Source organism: Pogonomyrmex barbatus, unplaced genomic scaffold, assembly GCF_055798465.1.
Source record: "Pogonomyrmex barbatus isolate J1 unplaced genomic scaffold, ASM5579846v1 scaffold14, whole genome shotgun sequence".
Lineage (NCBI taxonomy): Eukaryota > Metazoa > Arthropoda > Insecta > Hymenoptera > Formicidae > Pogonomyrmex > Pogonomyrmex barbatus.
Genome location: NW_028297110.1, coordinates 5,838,028 through 5,859,596, shown reverse-complemented (window position 1 = coordinate 5,859,596; position 21,569 = coordinate 5,838,028). Strand labels below are relative to the sequence as shown.

The 21,569-nt window shown below is 41.6% G+C and overlaps 2 protein-coding genes across 2 annotated transcripts in view; one reads left to right on the top strand and one right to left on the bottom strand.

Moving 5' to 3' along the window:
• Positions 1–314: 314 nt before the first annotated feature.
• Positions 315–5,267, bottom strand: BTBD9 (BTB (POZ) domain containing 9). The gene is made up of 9 exons (XM_089072716.1): positions 4,093–5,267; positions 3,835–3,987; positions 3,457–3,646; positions 2,981–3,369; positions 2,727–2,864; positions 2,382–2,512; positions 2,166–2,294; positions 1,886–2,075; positions 315–1,805 (listed from the first exon to the last, which is right to left on the bottom strand). The coding sequence occupies exons 1-9, from the start codon at positions 4,405–4,407 to the stop codon at positions 1,632–1,634; spliced, it is 1,809 nt and encodes a 602-aa protein (XP_088928842.1). The 5' UTR covers positions 4,408–5,267; the 3' UTR covers positions 315–1,631.
• A 381-nt stretch (positions 5,268–5,648) lies between these two features.
• LOC105428141 (diacylglycerol kinase eta) overlaps positions 5,649–21,569 on the top strand; it is a 34,189-nt gene continuing 18,268 nt past the window's right edge. Inside the window, exon 1 of the mRNA XM_089072682.1 lies at positions 5,649–5,809. The gene's annotated coding sequence lies outside the window, so the exon portion shown is untranslated. The remainder of the gene's footprint in view (positions 5,810–21,569) is intronic.

Genomic DNA, 21,569 nt, shown 5'->3' with positions numbered 1-21,569 from the left:
CGGGAAGAATATATTTTTCTTTCCTTGTCATATTTTTTTATTAATTTCTATTAATGATACATAAATTAAAAAATATGTTTTACAAATTGAAAAGTATTTATAAAATTATCGTAAAATATAACGAAAATTATATCTTGCAAGTAGAAATATAAATTTTTTTTTATATTATCTTTGACAAGATTTTATATTATTTTTTTTAACGATATTGCTGAATAAATCTGTAATTTGCGATAGCGGCGAAAAAAAAAGAATTAGATAAAGAAAGAAAAGAATGAATAACAGAATGAGGGTTGAAATAACATTCAAGTCAAAAATTCTAAAATATCAGAATATTTTATTGATTGTAGCAATTAAACTTTTTATATAATTTATTACAATTAAATTCTCGAAAGAGACGTGCTACATCCAATATGTAGACTAGAAAAATAACGATTTTACATATATACATAAAATTAAACTTACAACAAAAATAATTCTATCTAAAAAGAGGTACTTGTACGATGAGAAATACTGTAGAACCAGACACCATTATATTATAAACAGAGTATTGATATTATAGGTAAATCGCGTACTTATAAAACATTTGGTAACATAGTATTAAAAGATAGTTTCTATAGAAAACAACTCATAGCAGCTGCTATTTTATAATCACATTTACTCTATCCATAATAATACTTTAATATGAAATATTTGAAAGCACGAAATTCTAATTTTTCAATGGTTATAAATATATAGATATAGATATAAATAAATGTATTTTTGATTACATCAAATTAATGCAGTTTTCAAATTTTGGCACACTTGTGTGTACAAATTAATATCTTATGCGTATATAAAAAAAAATTAATAGATAGATATACAGCATATTATAGAAAATACTGAAGAATGAAAGACTGATAAATCGATAGGTACACGAATACATATGAGCAAAGTACTCTATATTCAAACATTTATAAATATCGCTTAACATTTAATTTTATATAATTATATATTATTATTTAATTTTATAATTTAAAATTTAATTATATTTAATATAATTTATATACAGTTAAAATTAATCACAATTATATGGCATATTTTGTGAGCTTAACAATAATTGAGGCAATAATTAAAGCATATTTAAAAAACCAGCAACAATTACAGAGAATATCAAAAATTTTATATCATTAAAAAAAATATTGCAGTTAAATAACAATGCAAGTTTAAATATATTTAATCATACAAAAAGAAGATTTCACATATTTTATATATTTTATATACCAAAATAAAAAGTAAAACTAAATATTGAAATAAAGATATATTGTAGTGTTATGAAACATGGAGTATTTATGTAAAAGAGTAATTATGCAAAAGCTAATTATCATATGTATTTTTGTGACTATAAAATTGACAGCTGCTGCGTATTATTTATATTTAAAGTCATCGGTAAAAATAAAGTTGTAAACAAGAAAACACGAGATGACTAATTACAATCTTATATCCAACGATTATTATTGAACAGTCTTAAAAGTTGCATTGAGGTCACTGGACGAATTATTTCAATTCATCTAGCTCACAAAACAATAACAGCAAGGATCATCGGCAAAGCTATCACTCACGTTTCATCGTCATACGCGTATTCTTTACTCTAGTTATAGTTCATCGCTACCACGCATTGGTTCCGTAGTTGTTTCAAGGAGAGAGGAAGCAGGAAGTAAGGAATTATTACCATCCATTGATGTCGACGTTTGTTCTTCTTGCGTTGGCGATTTTGAAGATTTATCATCTACTGGCGCCGGACATTCAAAATGAACACAATGAAACACCTGTAAACATTCAATTATTTACGCATTAAACGTACATCTCCCACGTAGAAATATGTTGCAATAATCATTTCGATAAGAACCTCGTTTGCAGTATTGTGAGTGCCCACTATTTTTATAAAAACTATTGGACGTGGTGGATAAAAGCGAATTGTCTGCCATGACCGACAAGCTTCTTTAGTTTTATCAGCGACTAACACCCAGCTCCAAGCATTACCCGACACTTCTATGTAATATGAATAGGAGCGATTGTCGCAATCCCAAAGTAACAATCTGTACGAATATGAAAATAATTATAATTAATAGTATTAGATATGTCGTTGCTTAAAACGTTATAAACGTTCAAGTATATAAGAATCGTACCGCATAGAGTCTATCATGTACGGCTGGCCTAATTGTACTAGAATAGATCCAGAACCAAGTTGATGGCACGTGTAACCACTATCCCAATCATAATTATTTGTGTCTCCATTCAATAAATTATTACGCGACCTAATTAAGAAATGAAGCTTAGAAAGTTTAAAAAGATAGATATGACATAAACATGATTATAGAGTAAAAATAATAAATTTTGCTTACCTACTCACACCTTCGATGACACATGCACTTTTCTCAATAGTAGCAATATTCTTTGTGGGAATGATAAAACCTTGTGAAAGCTTTTCTGTGTGATTTGTATAATATGCTTCAAAATTGACAACATGAAAAACCTATCAAATAACAATAAATATTTTAAAGAATATTAAGCTGTTATAATAAATTTGTATAGATATATATTTATTATATATTAAAGTTAATGAACTATATAAAGTCAACTAAATTACATTAAAAGTTATACAGTTAAAAGTTATTAACTTCTAAACTTTATATATATATATATATATATATATATATATATATATATATATAATTTAAGAAACTTACCTTATTTACTGTGTTATTTGTTCCTACGATACGAATGTAATGCACTACTCTTGGTTCAAAATATAAATATTGCCAACTACGACAGGAATAATGTTTATGATTGACAAGCATAACCCAATCTGTTTGATTCATGGATCCCTTTAACAATATAATAATAAAGATAAAAATTTTATTATACTATAAATATATTTGTTTTATATATATATATATATATATATACAATTTATTACACTACTACCACAAAATATCCATACCTCTATATAATAAGAATAGGATCGCAAATCTAAATCCCATAATAACATTTTCATATGATTTATAATATACTGTGATCCTAACTTAATTAGAATCCCATGCTCTTCTGTATCTGATATAGTATGCCTCGTGTAGCCGCGTTCCATGTCATAATTGTGAGTATCGCCATTAAGTAGATAACTACGCATTTCCCCTTGTAATACTTGAGCACCATGAATCGGATGAGCAACATTCTCATCGACGAGTAGATGGCCACGGTAAGGAAGTTTTGAATTGGGCGTTTGTGTCTGCATGTCTATCGCATCTAACAGCGCATTTGGCAATACTAATTCAGATGATCTTACGACACTGAGAAGATCCGGTAGCGGAATCAAACTCAATCTTAGTTGAGCTGTAAAAATTATTCGCGTATAAACAGCTTTGATTCCGAGGAAATGTGTCATTTAATGTGCTAGTTTCATTCGCGTACGAATATTACCTAGCACTTCGGACGAATCGATATCAGGATTGGCATTGACCCATGATCGTACAGCTGAAAAAATTTCTATCTCTGGTGCACAGAAAGAATCTCTAGAGATCAACTCGGTTAAAGCAGATGAACTCAATTGTAAAAAACTTTCATGCTGTATGACCTCAGATGCATGTATGTCCATATATTCAAAGCAAACCTAATATTGAAATATATATTAATATAATTATAATATAAAATGCCAAATATTAATTATGCATATTACAAATTATAAAGTATATCATAAATCTCATAATAAAAGTACTTTTATCTTAAAATTTATTGTATTATATTATATAATATCTATAGTATCTATTGTTATTATATATTCATGTATACAATACTAACGTTGGTCAGAAATTCCAAATGATATAAAAACGCAGTGTCCAAAATCGAACATATGTTCTTTATATTCAATATCTCTCTGAGATAATCAGATATAGCAGCTTCTAAGTCCATAAATCCATATAAATGTGCTAATCCGAGAATATCAAGGATTACCTATAACAGAATCAAGCAATATAACAACTCTATGTAAGTTAATATCTCTAAATAAATTAATAACTCTAGTGAGTGTTCCTTAATAAAAAGATAATTTAAAAGTACCTCATCCCGCTCATTAGTAAGAGACATGCGGCCTGTATATATGTACTTAAGCAAACCCTTGAATGCTGGCAACGAGGAGGCAGTCAGCTCTATTTCACTTTGCGTAGACTCCTTCATGCCACCGAACAAAAGTGCCCGAAAATACTCGCTGCGCGCAGCGAGAATGAGTTTGTGACTGCGAAATTTTTGACCCGCGACTACAATGGTAACATCAGCGTACTCCTCTGAGAGGTACAGCGAACCGATGTCCTCGGAAACAAAGTGAATGTGATTTATTTCACCGGACGACGAATTCAAATGGTGATGCGAGCTCATTTTCGCGATGCGAATTCGCACACGTTTGCGACAAAGCTCTCTCTCCCACTGTGATCAACTGTGGTTTTGACTTGTCACAACATCGGTAATGTGTCACTCACGTGACACTCACAGAACCGAGGCTCCCAAAGGCGAGATTATCGCTCGACGGCGCTTTACAGTGTCAGCGCTTTACACGTCGATTCCCTCGACGAGTCAATACGAATTGAAAGTATAATGTGACAGGAAGAAACCTTGTTTACTATATAAGGGAGGTACATATGTGTACAAGAGTAACCTTGATTGACGGAATTGGTGAGAAACTAAGCGTGTCAGGTGAGATTTATCGCATCTCACGCGATATCGTCGTACGCTACTACCATCGCGAACGCAACTACCATCTCACAGGATTTCCTCATTTGTTTTTATGAGGCGCGTAAAAAAGGAATTCCAGTAATTTTCACTGCCACTATCGTCACTATTGAACTTTTCGAAGCCTATGCGAAGGACAAGCGCATATACGGTCGACGATCGGCCCTGCGCCGTCTGAAGTTAGCGCCGCTTACGAGCAACAAGATTAAATCTACACATAAAACCTGTATTCTATTTAAATAAAAAATTAAAAAAGTTTATTTTTTCTTCTTATTATGTGTTATAAACAGGATTTTAATTGCATTATTACAGTAAGTTAGAATTTATAATATTACAATTTATGATACATTTAAGATAAATTGTACATTACGGTTAGTAAAATTATATAAATGTAAAATTTTTGTATATATATCATAATTAGAAATCATATTTTCTGTTGTGGTTTTTCAACGTTCATAAATCGCACAAAAATTTGGCAATCATCGACGTGTATATGTTACTCGACCGACGACCGTCCGCAACTCACACTTATTTCTCTTACTCACAGCGTGATGGCAGCAGTTGCGCAGTTTCAACTCGGCTGAAACTTTTCGGTCGGAGTTGATTTTGATATGCGCTACCTCGGAGCGACGGAGAAGGAGAGAAAGGAAAAGGAAGGAGCGAGTGGTGGCGCGAATATCATATGCGCTATGCTGTCACAGTTGCCGAGGCGATTTTTTCTGCGGTTAGGAGCGACCGCCGTCAGCGAGGAGAAGGCCAAAGGGTGAGAGCGAGAGAGAGAGAGAGAGAGAGAGAGAGAGAGAGAGAGAGAGAGATCAAGGCGCAGTCGCCGTCAAAGCCCGCGCGATGTACGGCGCGAGGCTGCGGCGCGTGACGCGACGCGACGCCGAACTTCGCCGGCGGTGCGTCGTCGTCGTCACTCCGATCCGAGAGCAGCGTCGCGCGTCGCAGCAGTTCCGCCGGGCGGTCCGTCCGGCTGGCCGGCCGGCCTCGTCGCGACCGAATTGGTTACCACCCGCCGCCACGCGCCACCACGTCGGAGAGCCACCACGTGAGTGCACATCCCCGGGACTTGCCTCGCGTACAACACACCCCGTTTCCCTCAGCTCGCGTCCGCGAGCCCTCGCGCTCGCTGCGGTTCTCTCCCCCGGTGAGAATATCCGCTTCTTTTTCCCACGCTCTTTCTCTCCTGACACCTGACAGATTATGTATCGCCTCTCTCGAAAGAACGAGAGGAGAGTATGTATCGCGAGCTGAGGAAAACGAGATCTTATTAGCATGAAATTTTTGCCGATTTCTCTTTCGAGAGGAGAGAAATCCTTTGCTTGGTTTTGCGCGTAATGAAGTTGTAACGCTCAATTCATGATAGCTTCGTGATTATTATGTAGCTATTATCATGGAGTTTCGAGCTTTTTGTGTGCAGCTAAGAAGCGAAGCAACACGTATACAAATGTTCAGATTAATTTAGGATTAATTTACTTGAGTCGGTAATACATAATCCGTTCTTATTTCAAGATGCATCTTCAGATGCCGCGAGATATGATTGATTTCTGACACTTGAAATCTGTGCATTAGCATCCGTTTTAAAACGGACTATGAATACTGGCTTTAATGCTAAAATGTATGCAACGAGAGATAGAATATTTTTGTCCTCTTGCCACTGAATATATCTTGTATTGTAGCAGAGAAACGTAGTAAATAGCAGACAATACCGAGCCAATCTGTCAGTCGATCACGCTAAAATTGGCGAGCGATTTCGAGTCCGCTATTAAATCTACCGGATGGGAATTTCGTGTTTAGTACGCATAATGCGTACGTTAAAGTACAGAAAATTGAGTTTGTCGCGAAATTCGAACGCGATTCGCACAAATTTTCGTACAATCGATTTCCAAATCGATTGGCGAGATCGGCCGATGATCGCGCGCTAATTTTAAGGATAAACCTCGCAATTTTGATTGAGTTTGAACGGACGCTAGTCGAGCACTAAACAAATATCTTACTCGGAATAAAACCGGCTTCCAATTAATTCGAAGAACAAGCTCGATTCCATCAAAACTTTCCTCACCGAGGGTGTAGGTCATAGGGGAACGTCGTTTTCCGAGTACTTGTTAAGGTCAAAATCATGTATTACCATCGGTAAGGGAGAAGAGTATAAATTAAACGGACAATTATTAATAACGCGGAGGATCGCACATAACTTATGTAAATAAGAAATCTGACGGATATTGATTACGAGTTTACAGTCACGAGATTGCACCGAGGAGGAATGTCAATATTTATTATTTACACATTGGGGCATTGTATTACCTCGGGCAAAGTGTAATCGAGTATGGAAATTGGTTTGATTATCCGTGGCGCGCGCTCAATAATCGGCAAATCGCGAGTTGTATTTACCTGTAAATACAAATGATCGTCGGCGTATGGACAGCGGGAAAAAATATTATGCATTCCGTTTGTGCGGGGGGGGGGGGGAGAGAATTTGGCAAATTCATCTCGCGTTTATCCGGTTTACTTTTTAACGCTTTATCAGCTTCAGTGCTCGTTTTTCGCGGGGGATGATGTTGCTCGTGCGGAGCGCATTGTGCGAATAACTCGCATACACGACGCACGAATACCAACGAAATGTCGAAGTGGAAAAACTATTTTTCCCCTCATCATCACGCGATTCGTGTAACAAGAGACGGGGATTTACAGGGAGATTTACAGTTACACGAGCGCAGGACGGAATAACATGGGTAACGTATGGGTATTGGCAAGGAGTAAACTCGCGCGTTACAAGTTTTTGATGCGGGAACGACGACGTGCGTGGAAGTTCGTACGAGGAGAGATCTTCGGGGAGATCTCGAAAGTTTTCGCGAAGAGGTGGATCCTACAAATCTGCTTTTCATACTTGAAAAGGAACTCGAAAGCCAGCTTAGAAGCTCGAGAATATTCCTTTTCCTTTGTACGGGAAAAAGCACCGCCGGACACACGTCAAGTACGAAAGCGGGCGACGAGGAGTTAATCCTTTAAGGACATTACGCCCGTAAGGCTGGTCGCGTCGCAATCCTTTGGTAAATTCGTTAGGGATTCCTTGAGGGAATCTTTTTTCCCCCCCCCCCCTCCTTTCTTCTTCTCCGACCCGACGATACCATCGGGAAACACGTAATTACCGAACGTGTGTAATTTCGAGAAATCGATCTGCGAAGAGGGGCACGTTCTCGCAGTCGAGACGAAACGTGGAACTCGTGAAAATCATAACGACCATCCTTGACATTTTTCAATTCCCGGGGTTACGGTCGCATCAATCTTATATGCACCCACCCCCCCCTCCTTTTCCCGCTATCTCCGAAGTGGAACAAGCAATTGCGTTCTGCGGCTTGGAAACGACGGCAGGAAATGTCGTAGGTTCAGATAGAGGACATTTACCCCTCTATCGCTGAGCCGCGCTAAAATGATATTGATCTTTCTAGTCCTCTGATATCGATTTATTCGTGTAACTCGCTTACTTATTGATGACGAGCGCGTTGCATGGATGGGTGCATTGTTTAGATACGCTTGGTTAAAAGGGCTTAGGTCAAATTCCACACTATCCGAGCTAAATAATTTAATAGCCTGTCGATGATAGATTTTACCAGCTTGCTTTATAGCGACATTAATGTGCCGTTGATGCCATTAATTTATTCAAATTTAAATTTAGCAGCATCTTCAAATATGATGATATTTCAATTACCTTACGACAAATGTCTATGAGTTTCTTAGTTCGTCTCGATACTTAAATTTATTTTTCCAAGTTCGATCCCTGGTTGAGGTGATATTTTTCGCAATACATATTTTTGTAGGGGGGGGGGGGAGAGGAGATAAAAAGGAATTTTTAATCAATATCAAAATTATTCAATTATCGAATTGTCGTAAAACTGCTACGTTGTAAGTTTGCTAAAAAATAGTGGCATATTGTTGGCGATACTTTGATTATTTGAATTTATTTCATATAAAAATTTAGCATCTAAAATCCTGCTTCCAAGGAATTGGCTATGTTTCCTCTCTATTTAACGTACTCGGCTTATATTAATATATTGTTTAAATTTATTTTATCTTCTTTGAAAAATTGATCTGTGTCGTGATCGTGTTTGCTCATCGAGATATAATTCGCTAGGACGAAAATGATTTTCTGGAATTGACCGAAGAGTTACGTATGCGTTTCTTATCCGCCAGGCTGCATTCGTGATTTCACAGCGAGGATCTCGATCGCTCTCGTTTCTCTCCTTTTTTTTTTTTTGTCATTTCTTCCTGACTGATTCCGTCGAGTGCAAACCCGCCGTGGGCGTTCCCATCGCTAAATTCGAAGCGAAACGCAGTTTCATGTTACACGTCGAGTAGAAGCACTTAAACTGGACGCATGAAAAGAAACTCGGGCATGTCCGTACTCGAAACGGGATACTCGACAGCATCTTTAAGGATATCGAGTGATTTTTCCACGGGGTCGAGGAATCGGTAACAGATTTCCTTCTGTCCTTCGAGTCTTCGATTATCGGAATTGGATTTGCCGGGAGTCTTTAGGGAATGTAGACGATATTTCGAGCTGCCAATAAATATGAGATATTACTTGTAGTTTACAGAGAAAGGTTGTTACATTTAATTTAATATCGGATTATCGCGCAGCGGGCGCTGCTAAGAGAGAAACACTAATATCCGGTTGTTATTTATGTGAGTGGAAATTAATATACATATTAAGGCGGTCAATGGTTCGGTCGGCCCTCTCGTATCGGCGCGATAAGACACAACGTCCGACGATTAAGGTTTTCCCCAGAGAGATTTTAATGTTCCGACACTATGCGCTACGCAAAGGTCATCCTCTGGCCAGGCCGACGATTAATATTTGCGGGTAAGGCAACATTTGCGATATACGCGAAATAATTTCTCTGACTAATAATCATTAACATCGCACAGGAACGTGTAACAGGAGTCGCTTGTATCGAGCGAGATAATCGCCGGATAATCGCGTTTTCTCGCGCGCAGCTGTGTGGAATATAAATGACAATTCTCTTGGACACGACAATCCGGCGGTCTTTATTACATAATGGCATTAATGACGCCGGTCTCGCGACGGGGGACGCCGGAGGATCGATCGGAGGACGATTTCGCGAGAGAGAACGGGGAAAAAAATAGGATTCAGCGCCGACGAAACAAGGAGATTTAACGAGATCGGGCGTGGAATTCCTGCAGCCCGGCGATTGCAGTGACGGTTGATTATCGCTAATCCCCCCCAATTAATTCAATTCTCCCTTCCACCGTCTCCCGTATCACGGGCAGGGTTGTAACTCATAAAAGATCAAAGCGAGATCCTCTCTTTCGGTATATTACATCTCTTTGCAATTAAATCTGATAATGAAACTCCACCCCCGAGTCCGCTTGGATTACAGTAATTTTTTATTCACGGTGTATAGCCCGAGAAATACTTAATATCCAGTATCGAAAAGCTACCCGGAGCGCGAAGATAGCGAAGCTTCTGGAATATCCGGTATAATTCCCGTATAATTCAGAGACATGGAATCTCGGTATCTCTACGGTTGGCTCTGCGGTTTTAAGCGATAACGATTCCGACAACCGCTGATGGAACGGCACAAAATATCGAGAACCGAGAGGGAGGCTCGAGATAGGACGAGGGGGGAGAAGGGGGGGGACAGAAAGAGGGTGGCGTTATCTCGGGGCTATCCAGGGATATCTGCGCGGGTCGCATCCTGAATGCGGCACGATCGAACGGCGATGCAATATATCGCGCGCTATCGCCACTCGTGGAGTGAATTCGCCGAACGGGATTTCAGATTCAGATCTCGATACCTCTGCGATTGTTACCCCGCGCGGTTGTGTACGCGCGTCTCCCTCCTTCGACTGGAATTCCAAAGAGGACGCACCCCAAGTGGGGGCGGCATCGTGCCTCAGATGGCGCGATGACGTTTTTCCTGATGCACGTGTCGCAAAAATGAAAAGAGAAAATGACGGCATCACGTCCCGCGGCACCGCGGGGAGAAGAGAAGGGAGGGGGGGGGGGCGAGAGTGCGATTCGAGATTGAAACAGGATCGGGAGTTCCGCGGGAACGTTTTAAATAACAGGATTTCCCGAGTGGAAAGTGCAATTAAGATGTATATCATTATACCTGTATATTTCTTTCCTCAGACAGATTATGGTCTCTCCCGAGCCCGCGGGCTGGATCTGGGCCAAGTTAGGCAAGACATTGGGGTTGATTTAAGTAGGTGGACGGTTCAATTGGCTTCGTGAATAATTTCCCGCGTCGTTAGGCCGAACCCTAAGGGGAGTAGTGACTTATTAAATTTTCATTCCTCGCCGCGCTCCCGGCATATCCCGAGGTTTATTATTCGCCGTCGACGCTACAATTTCTCTCGCAACGACAAAAGACCGGATTGCTCGGCGGCGTCGAATATAGAATCCACGGTCGAGTCCTCTAATCCGGGTTGCCTTGTCTTATTAACCACCGTTCCTGTTCCCGACCTCAGTTCAGCTTGATGTGAGGAATCCCTTTCGCTCCGATCTCCCTTGCTTTCACTACAGCAATCCCTTTCTATACGATCCTGCTTTCACCCTCGACGAGCGCCTTCGACATGTAATACCAAACGATGGAAGATATATGGCTAAAAGGAGAGCACTCGCGAACGGTTCAGTGTTCATTTCAACTCGGTGTTATATATCACGCGTTGAAACTTTCCACGTACGTTCGGGCATTTACTTTTCCCTCCAAAAATTTACTCTTCTTTTTCGAAAGTTCACGCTACAATTTCCCTGCGGCGTATTCCTGCTCTCTCGTTCTCTCGTTCTCTATCTCGTCTTCTCTCGCGCGCGCGTGATAAATCATATACAGGGTAAACCAGCTGGGAACGCGTTGGTTACTTTCCCGCGCGGAAGGAGGGTTCCCCTCAAAATAGGAATTTAATGGGTATATACAACGCGGAAGAAATATCGAGCCGTGGGGAGAGAGAGAGAGAGAGAGAGAGAGAGAGAGAGAGAGAGAGAGAGAGAGAGAGAGAGAAGGCGCGAAAGAGAGAGAGAGAGACAAGCCACGGAGCGGCGCGTGCGGATGTGTACCCGGCGAGATTCATTTTCCGTATCGATTCGGTTTTCAGTGTCTGGCTGGCAGCATCGGCTGTGTAACAGGGCGTATTTATACAGCTCGGTCGAGCGATAGAACGGCACGACGTAGGTAAACAGTGCCGACGAGGCTGTAAGAGAGAAGAAACTCTCTAGATGGATCTCTCTTCCCATCGTCTTTCCTGCCTCCCTCGAGGAAGACAAAGAGGGAAGAGGAGAACGGGGATTGTTAATGCAATATAGGCGACAGTGTAAACGTGAGATGAGTACACGGGCCACGATGACGTGGCCTGGTACTTCGGGAGGGAGGGAAGGAAGGAAGGTGCAATGTACACGATGATGATAGAACAGAAGAGAGAGAGAGAGAGAGAGAGAGAGAGAGAGAGAGAGAGAGAGAGAGAGAGAGAGAGAGAGAGAGAGAGAGAGAGAGAGAGAGAGAGAGAGACAGACAGAGGAGTATCCTCTCAGGTCGATGACCCTCTGGAGACCTAAATACACTCGCTAGAAAGAAAGTTGCGCCGAAACAGGAGCTGCGAGCAAGTAAAGGGATGCGGGACAGTGTGGCGCCAGCCGCATCTTTTCGTTCTGTGTGGAAGAAAAATTGTTCCTTTTTTTCAATCGCGATAAAAATCATCGATAAAATACCGACCCGATTTGCATACGTTCGAATGAATGGAACACCACGCTTTTGAGATATTTTAAACACTGCCGAGTTAGTTGAAACTTTGAAATCAAATATATCGGGAATGGATAAACGAGAGAATTAACTGCGTACTATCTCGGATCCCTTCGAGTATCTATCGCGGAGGTTTCTGAGTTTGGCTCTCTAAATTCGATTAAACAAGCGGGAGTGATTATTCAATCAATCCCACACGACCCGATGGAACGTGTTTATCGCGTAAATGTACAAGTTCGAGACGGCCGCGATTGACCAAATCGACACGCGTTAAGAATAGCCTGTGACATTTAGACACTAACTTGCCCTAGAATTTGTCTATAAATGGTGGCACAATGACTTAAATGTAGTATCGGTGATCGATCTTATGCTTCAATATCGAGATATAATTAACTTATATATATATATATATATATATATATATATATATATATATATATAATTGACAAGTTAAATTTTGTCAGAAATACATAACAAGATATCGTTAATCATTCCTTTGGCTAATCTCGCTCTGAACTTTGTCTTTTTCACCCTCTGATCAAAATTGAGGAACATCATCTAATTTCGATATCTAATTTTGCACATCGAAATTTCAAACTTTTCTGAAATTGTTAAAGAGAAATTAGCTTTCTTATGTACCAAAGACATCTCCCATCAAAAAGATCATCTGAAAGACGGCACGATGGATCTGGGACATCTTTGCACTCCCAGATCTCGTTTAGCACTTCCGGTTACGTCTAGAAAAACTTACAAAGGGATTTCAGAGAAAGATAGGAAAGAGGATAGAGAAAAATAGATGTAGAGAAAAGGAGGGAGGGAGAGAGAGTGAGAGAGGGGGGAAAGAGGGAGGGAGGGAGAGAGGGGTAAGAGGGAAAAAGGGGCGCGCAGTAGAACATTCGTTGCACGGGCAGAGATGAATTTTTAACGAGCGTCCAACCGCGATAAGGATTTGTAATAATAGCACGTGCAGGCGTGCGGGTAATATCCCCCGGGTAATATTCGCGATGCATCCCCCGGCCATTTTAATGGCCATTAGCGAAGTTGAGCCCGGAGCACGGAGTCGAGTCACGCTATTCGCTACTGGGACATATCCCGGGGCAAGTTTCTCGTAAAATTTTACAATACTCCATTGAAACGACCCGCTCGAGACATATATATGTACTTATATATATATATATGTATAAGGCAACTTGGCATTTCTAGCATCTCTCTCGAATTACGCCACTTGTTCTCCGTAATGCCGGGCGACTTGCAAGGAAATTTGATGGTTTCGAGCTGAGTGATGCGCGGTCTAGTTGCGCGGGATGAAGTTTTGCTCTCGTGTATCCATCATCGGGGTGATCGGAGTCATTGGGGATGACAGCTCCGAGTCGGTCATTCTGTATCTCCCCCGTAGAGCCCGTTGATGTACGTACGTACAACGCTCGCGGCAATACGTCCTTATTTCTTTTTTGTGGGATTTTTTTGGATTATTGCGTCCTTTTACGTCGCGCTAACATACGACCCCATGGCGTCGCACGCTGTTTTCCAGCCGGGAACAGCCGTCATTACTTATGTTGCCGTTTATGTGGGGCGTTCGCCGGTGAACGAGACTCACCCACGTAGCCGCGCGTTATTCGAGCGGGATTGCAAAATTACAGCCGGCCGCGCTGGCTGTGGGTGGGTATCAAAACAGTCTCTTTTTACATGTTATTTCTTATCGTAACGTCACTCTTTAACCCTCTCGTTCCCTCGGAATCAGGAGCCCCTCGCGGTGACGACAAGCAGAAATTTCTGAGCGCACTAGTCAGTCAAAGCTTTGCGCCGTCGAGTGTTCGCGACGTCCATTTCCTATCGATTACTGGCAAAAAGAACAAATTTCAACGGTACACTGGAACATTGTCAAATTCGTCGTGTAGTTGCACGATGCCATTGTTACGCTTATCGCGAACTTCGCGAAATACAGTGTTTCACGTGTGTTGTGCACGTAGAGATACGCAATGCCCTCGATCCGCCACCGATCGGAACATCGGTCGATATCTTTAGAGTTTCCGCCACTTCGCAAACTTCACCGCGGCTTCACGTCCCTCGCAGAATTTATAGAATATTAACCGCGCAGCGGGGACCAGGGGGGGAAAGGGGGGGGGGACGGACAAGCGTCATTGCCTCGTGCGACTCGGTTGCAATCGGCGATTTAAGAATCGCCGTTCTCTCGCTGCACGTGCGTCTTTCGCGATGGAGAACCGACGAAGATGGATGCAGCCGTTACATAAAAGCCCGATGTCGAGAACGATGTCGTTTACGATCGGTCCGAGCTCTCTATTTTTACACGCGATTCAACTTTAAAAAGATCGCCCGCCTGCAAAATCCTCAACGGATATCCGCGTTCGGATCCTCTCCTTTTCTCCTTTTATCACTCGTCCACCACGCGCCGGGAGATAATTTTAGCAAAATCTCGCGGCAATTCACCGCCGCGCGATTACGTGTCCCGCAATTTTCCGTATCCTCTGCACGGACAAAACCCTGCATTCAACGAAACCAAACACTCGGGATGCTGTAGCGAGATCTCGTCATTGACGGGTGATAAAGAGGACGCGGGACGAGATAGTTGAAAGGTACTGTTACTCGTGTTACGAGAGCCGAGATGAGTAATGCCGCCGTATATGGGACGCGTAACGCAATTAGTCGAAGTTGCATGTGCGTACTTAATATAAGGGCACTTCGCAAACAATTTAACTGCGATTTCTCGATTTAAGAGACAGAGGAGGAAAAGCCAGAGAGATATTTCTCTCTCGACCCCCACGCGCGAGAGGGACATTTCTTTCTCGTATACGCTACGATCGTTTTCACACGGTGTACACACACTCTTTAACGGAGGAAGGGCTTTATTTGCGTATTTACCGCGTTTATTTTAAAACGTATGCAAACAAGTAGCTGCCATTTTTCCCATGATGATGCGGGCTCGGCCGGGCATCCTCGTTCGGACTTTTTGCGACGATCGAGAAAGGGCGAGACCGATAAAGCGCGGCCCTTTTGACGAAGAAAGTGCGTCCGCTATATATCTCCGCCTGTCCCCTTTGTAGGAAGCAAACCGCATTTACGGCGTAGCGAGAGACCGGCGGCTTTATTGGCGCACGTGAAGCGCCCACCATCGCTCTCTCTCCCTCCCCGTGCGCATCCAGGAATCGCTAACGAGTATACTGAATTAGACCAAACTCTCTTGTGTTTAGAGAATGCCATTTCGGGAAAACTCTTAATTACGATATCGATCCGTCAGCCTCGCGCCACTCGGGTGTCCAATTAAATTCCCCGACCGGAATGATACGAGGAAGCTATTTAAATATCGCGTTCGCGCGCGCGTTCGAGCCCGAGCTTGCTCTTGAATTTATCGCGACGAGATGCGATTTGATGCAAATACGTCGTCGCGCGTTAACAGTTCACTTCGGTCGTCGGGCGAGGATTTCAGAGGGATAGGAAATCCCTCTCCGGTCTCTCTCCCTCTTGAATTAATAATATTTCAGTCTAAGCTGTCCGGATTTATTTTTACGTAGGTATTAAAGAAAAGGGGGAGTTTAAGGGGGGGTTTAAGGGGACGACAAGTGCAACTCGATGTCAGTTTGAAGATGTGCGCGTTCTTAAATTAATAAATATAGACACTCCCCTGTGTGTGCGCGATGCATCGATATATCGGACCAACGTAACCACCTACATGCCACGTTTATTTATAGCGCCGTGAAAAGCTCTATACTCTCGAATGCGCGCATGAATGTTTATCGCACCGTTTGAACGTGCGGCCGCAAAGCATAATCGGCAATTCGTCTCGGATACCGCCTGGCGTTATGGCATTTTCTCGGCGGCGGCATTCCCCCGCGATCATCGAGCAACGTCGTCGTATATTGACGTCAGAGATTCGGAGCGTCTGTTGTGTTCGCGGAAAATTCTAATACATTTAATTTCGCATAAAAACGTCAGCAACGAGGAGCGCCGTTTTTAATGCCACGACGAGAATGTCACAGAATAAATAACGCATTATCAAGACTCCTTTTACATTACACGGTTTTTCTCCTGGAGAACCGAGAAACGGAAAGTAATGCATTTCTTGCAACGCGTTGCAGTTACTTTTTTCCAATAACGAGTTGATAACGACGTTAGGTTTCTTTATTGGTAACGGTAGTGGTATATAACGCAATTACGTTTTCTGGATAACGAATATAACCGCTATTTTTATCTTTAGTGCCCGCGTACACGATTATCACGTTCCTAGTACAATGGGAGTCCTGAAAAACGAATGTACAAAATTTAGCGAAAAAATGATAAAAATTGTAACGGGTCATTAGTTCTCGAGTAACGATAACGGTAAACGAATTACTTTTTTCAACGAGTAACGTTAACGAGTTTTCTTTCAAAGGTAACTTTCTCTCAACCTCCGGATATGTCTGTTCCGGGATAGATTAACGTTACGAGTTCCAACCGATTTAAATCTCCGTTGCGAGATTTTAATTTTAATCAAATTGAATTTTATGTATGTATACGCCTTAGCGATGCTGCGGCCTCGATTTTTATCACCGTTGCGCTTTATATACGAATATTTGCGAATACGGCGCAATTACTGTTGAAATATAATATCGCGTAAACTGGGACGAGTGGTTCTTCGTACTCTGCCGTTCTCTTATTCTTGTGCAAACACTTGCTCCAGGATGGTAGATATATATATATATATAATTCGACGGGTGTACTATTGTCATGTATATACATTGTCGTGTGCGGCTGAATACACGTGAACGCGACGCGATAAGTCGCGATCACGTGATAAAGGAGGCGATGTACATCGATGACAAATGCGTTTTTAAGTAGCAACAATATAATCCAGAAAATCGAAACAGAAACGCATGCGTGTAGCTATCTACCGTGAAACCTTGGGGTTAATTCGTAATAGGCTTCGCCCTACTCGCATCGAAATCGCAAAGTTCATTGCGTCATAGTCATTCCTAGGACTGGCTAATGGCATGAGTAATTAGATTACTTGTTGCGCACTGTTACGTTGATTTTGCATAACAGTTGATCATTTACGTCAGGAAATTCCCTTGTGACGATATTAATAATAATTTTAACAGCCGTCTATGTATATAGCAAAGTTCTTCAAGTTTCGCTATGAAAAAGACTAAAATTAATTAAAGGAAGATGTAAATTATTGTTAAAATTACCCTAATTAATTAACATGATTGTTTTATCAATCTTTGATTTCCGTACCTGATTTCTATAAGATCTGACGTAATTTAATAATAATGAGATAACAAGGCGCTTGTTATCGGAAAATTCAAACATTATAAACAACGGATTATATACAGAATAAGCAGAAAAGCATAGGATTATCGATAATTATGTTCAGACTGTGAAAGTAATATTTGCGCTTATCATGAGGTTTATCATTATTTTTTTTCCAGCCAAATTAATTGGACGTGAACGATGCAGATTAATTAATCAAATCGCGCTCAATTGCTTTTTATGAGCATAACAACGGGGCAGGCGCTGTTGGAAAGGATCAATTTACGAAAGGATTAAAGAATAAACGCCTCTTAATAATCGCGAAATTACGAAAACGGTTTGAAAGATAGATGTATTTATTGACCGCGAATGGACGGAAAGTGGAGTTTAACGGGTCGATCAATTTTCCGGATGTTTTATTCGGTGTCGGCCACCACCCAGATAATCGCGCCTTTACGCGTTTTACGACGAACGCAAAATCTGCTCACGAACGCGTAGACGTATAAAATGTACGCATATAATATAGAACGTGATATAACTTCGCTCCATGCCTTGTCTGCTCTCTCTCTCTCTCTCTCTCTCTCTCTCTCTCTCTCTCTCTCTCTCTCTCTCTCTCTCTCTCTTTTTTTTTTTTATTCAAGAATACATTTACACCATCCCGCATTTCAATCGCGACGATCCACCCTGTGCGGACAACTTCGATATCTCGAATATCAGTCTCGATAAATATTTCTCCAACGCCAGTTTTATTTAAAAGCAGAAATTATTATCGTCCCCGATTTCGATAACGTGTCACGTTATTCTCCCGACGTTTTACTCTTCAAATTTCTTTTTTTTTTCGTGATTACTCTTTTTTCTTTACTGTTTTTTTTTTGTTTAGCGAAAAAACCCGCATGAGGGAAAGGACGTGGTGATTGGAATATTACACTTGACGTGGTGATAAATATTGTGGAATTTATCACGAGAGATTAACTCGATGAAATTAGATTTACGTTGCAATCACTCTTGTATTATATTTCAAGCGAGAGAGAGAGGGAGAGAGAGACAGAGAGAGAGAGAGAGAGAGGGAGAGAATACAAACGAGCTCGTAATGAGCGGAATAAAATAATCGCATTCCACTGTTTTATCTCGATATTGGTTAAATGCATCGTGGATCGTAATTTAACCGCGACCTACATTCGGCGGGACGCGGAGATAGGGAGGTTTCGGGACACGATGCAAAGGTCAAGAGTCGATTGAAAATCGGTGAGATTCGGCGTAGAACTCCGGGGGACGACCGGGCGACGTTGAAATTTTCATATTCTATGTCACGTGCGACACCCCCCCCCCCCCCGGCGCGAATGGAGCTTGAGGTCCGCCGGTAATTGAATAAGGGGACCAGACGCGTAGTTAACGGGAGCGCGCTATATATTTCGTCGCGCTGGTCCGCGAAGTAATTTCGCCATATAGTAATCCAGTGTCATTCGCTAAGCGCACTGGGCGACGCCGTGTAATCAGCGCGAATCAGGGCTCAATTAATTTTAATGCCGCGATTGTCGCAGTTGTGCAGCGGCAAATTGCTCGAATAACCCACTTCGCACCCTTCTTTCAGTCGCCGTCGGGTTCTCGTCGCGTACACGACACCGTCCATTAAAAAGCCGTAATTACGATGTTCTTAAAGCCACGAAGGTTGCACACACTACATTGCGCCTTCGAAAAGCGATTACTCCATGAGGAAAGCGCAATTTCGCTTTGTCAGAAAATCAACGGTTAAACAAGGAAATATTCGTTCAACAAATTTCACGGATGCCTTTGATGTATTTGCCTCTCTTTGGCGCGGCATTATAAAGAGAGAGAGAGAGAGAGAGAGAGAGAGAGAGAGAGAGAGAGAGAGAGAAAAGAAAAGAAAAAGGAAAAAGAAAGAAGAGAAAGAGAGAGCAAAAAGAAAGGAAAAAGGAAAGAAAATAAATGATATAGTAATAGTGCACACATTATACGCGTTTAACGTGATATACATATTGTTGCCCCATTTGCTCGACGTATATTTAGCTGTAATGATGCGGAGCCAAGCGTCCATGTGCCGTGACCACATCCGCGTGCGAGCGGAAGGACCTTTCACGTGCCGCGTATCCTCCCGGGCAAATATGCGCGTTCCATTATGCAGAAGATCGTGCTTAGATCCAGCCGGCGGTGCTTATTGCACGCGCTACGTGCTACTAAAAATAGATAGAGGCGTATGTAGAATAACGTAATGACTCGCGACATAAATGGGGCCGGGGATGGTCGATGCGGTGCGGTGCTAATTAAAGTGCGTGGTTTTAGGGCGGCGTAAAACGGGCGAATATATATATATATATATATATATATATATATATATATAGAGAGAGAGAGAGAGAGAGAGAGAGAGAGAGAGAGAGAGAGCTCGGCTTACGATCTCACGATAAATTCGTGCTGTGACATGTTAGATTACACTCGTGGGTCGAGGGGATGACAAAGATTCCTTGACAAAGATTCGTTCTGCTGGACAGCACATGACAGGTTCGTAAGTGGATGCGATGTTCTTCTCTCTCTCTTTCTCTCTCTCTCTCTCTCTCTCTCTCTCTCTCTCTCTCTCTTTCTCGCGCGCGCGCGTTTGGTTTATTTCTTATCATCTAAGACTCGTTTTTGCATTAAACCAGTTATCGTGCCGTACCCCGTTTGATAAATTTCGATGTCCGTCTTTCCATCGAGGCTTCAACGAGTAAACCGTTATTTACTCGAAAACTCGAAATTCCAAATCGTCCTCGCGTTGAATTTATTGAATATGAGGATTGGCGTCTTTGTAAAACTCGTTTGACGTTTTATGTTATTTGTATATATAATAATATTTTTCGAGGTCTCTTTTCGCATGAAAGTTTTCTGTTCGAAATATATATATATATATATATATATATATATATATATATATATATATATGCGGTATACTCAACAGAGAATAAACCGCTATTGATATTTCTGATTGCCACAATGTAACGTGATAAAAGTAATGCTTTTTTTACGGTGACAATTGTCGTGTTATAATTCTGTATCAACGAATAATACCTCCATCGCATTGTGACGGAATAATGGAACGAATCTCTTTTTTACAAAGCGACGATAATGCGAGAACGCGTTTTTGCATTAGCCTATGCGACGCTGAATAATCGGGAAGCGGTATTTGGAACCGAGTCTATGACCCGAGAACGTCTGACCTCTTTTTGCGATAAGTATTAAAACGTCGTTTTTCACCCGAGGGTTGAAAGAGGGTTTCATTTTATATCTCGGGCTAAAAAAGCTGCTGAAAGTACCTTTGAGCTCGTTAATCTCGCTGTACAATCGTACGAAGCGTATTGTTGTACAACGGGAGGAAAAGCGTTGGAGAAAATCTGCCACGAGCGACCGCGATTCCGATTTATCTCGCGCGTTCTAGTGTGTTCGGCGAATTGTGGGATTCAAAGCGTCTCTCTATCAGATGTGTCTATCGACCCCGGATCCGGATCCCACGTCCTATCTCATCTCACCTACCGTATCTCGCGCATCGTTCGCGTTATCGTGTCGCGTACTCCTGATTGATAAGCGGGAGGACGCCGGTATCTGCCGGTTTAATGTCGTAACACGGCCGAAGGCACTTAGCAATTTAAGGGACGATCGATCCTTCCACGGTCCCACCGGTGGATTCGGCAGCTCAGGTCGCGTCAGGATGGAATGGATTTCCAGGTCAGAAGGTCACGGCGGCGTTCGCGAGCGCGGCGCACAAGCAGGCAGCAACATATCCAGTACACAATATTGAGAATTCAGAGCTTTCACAGC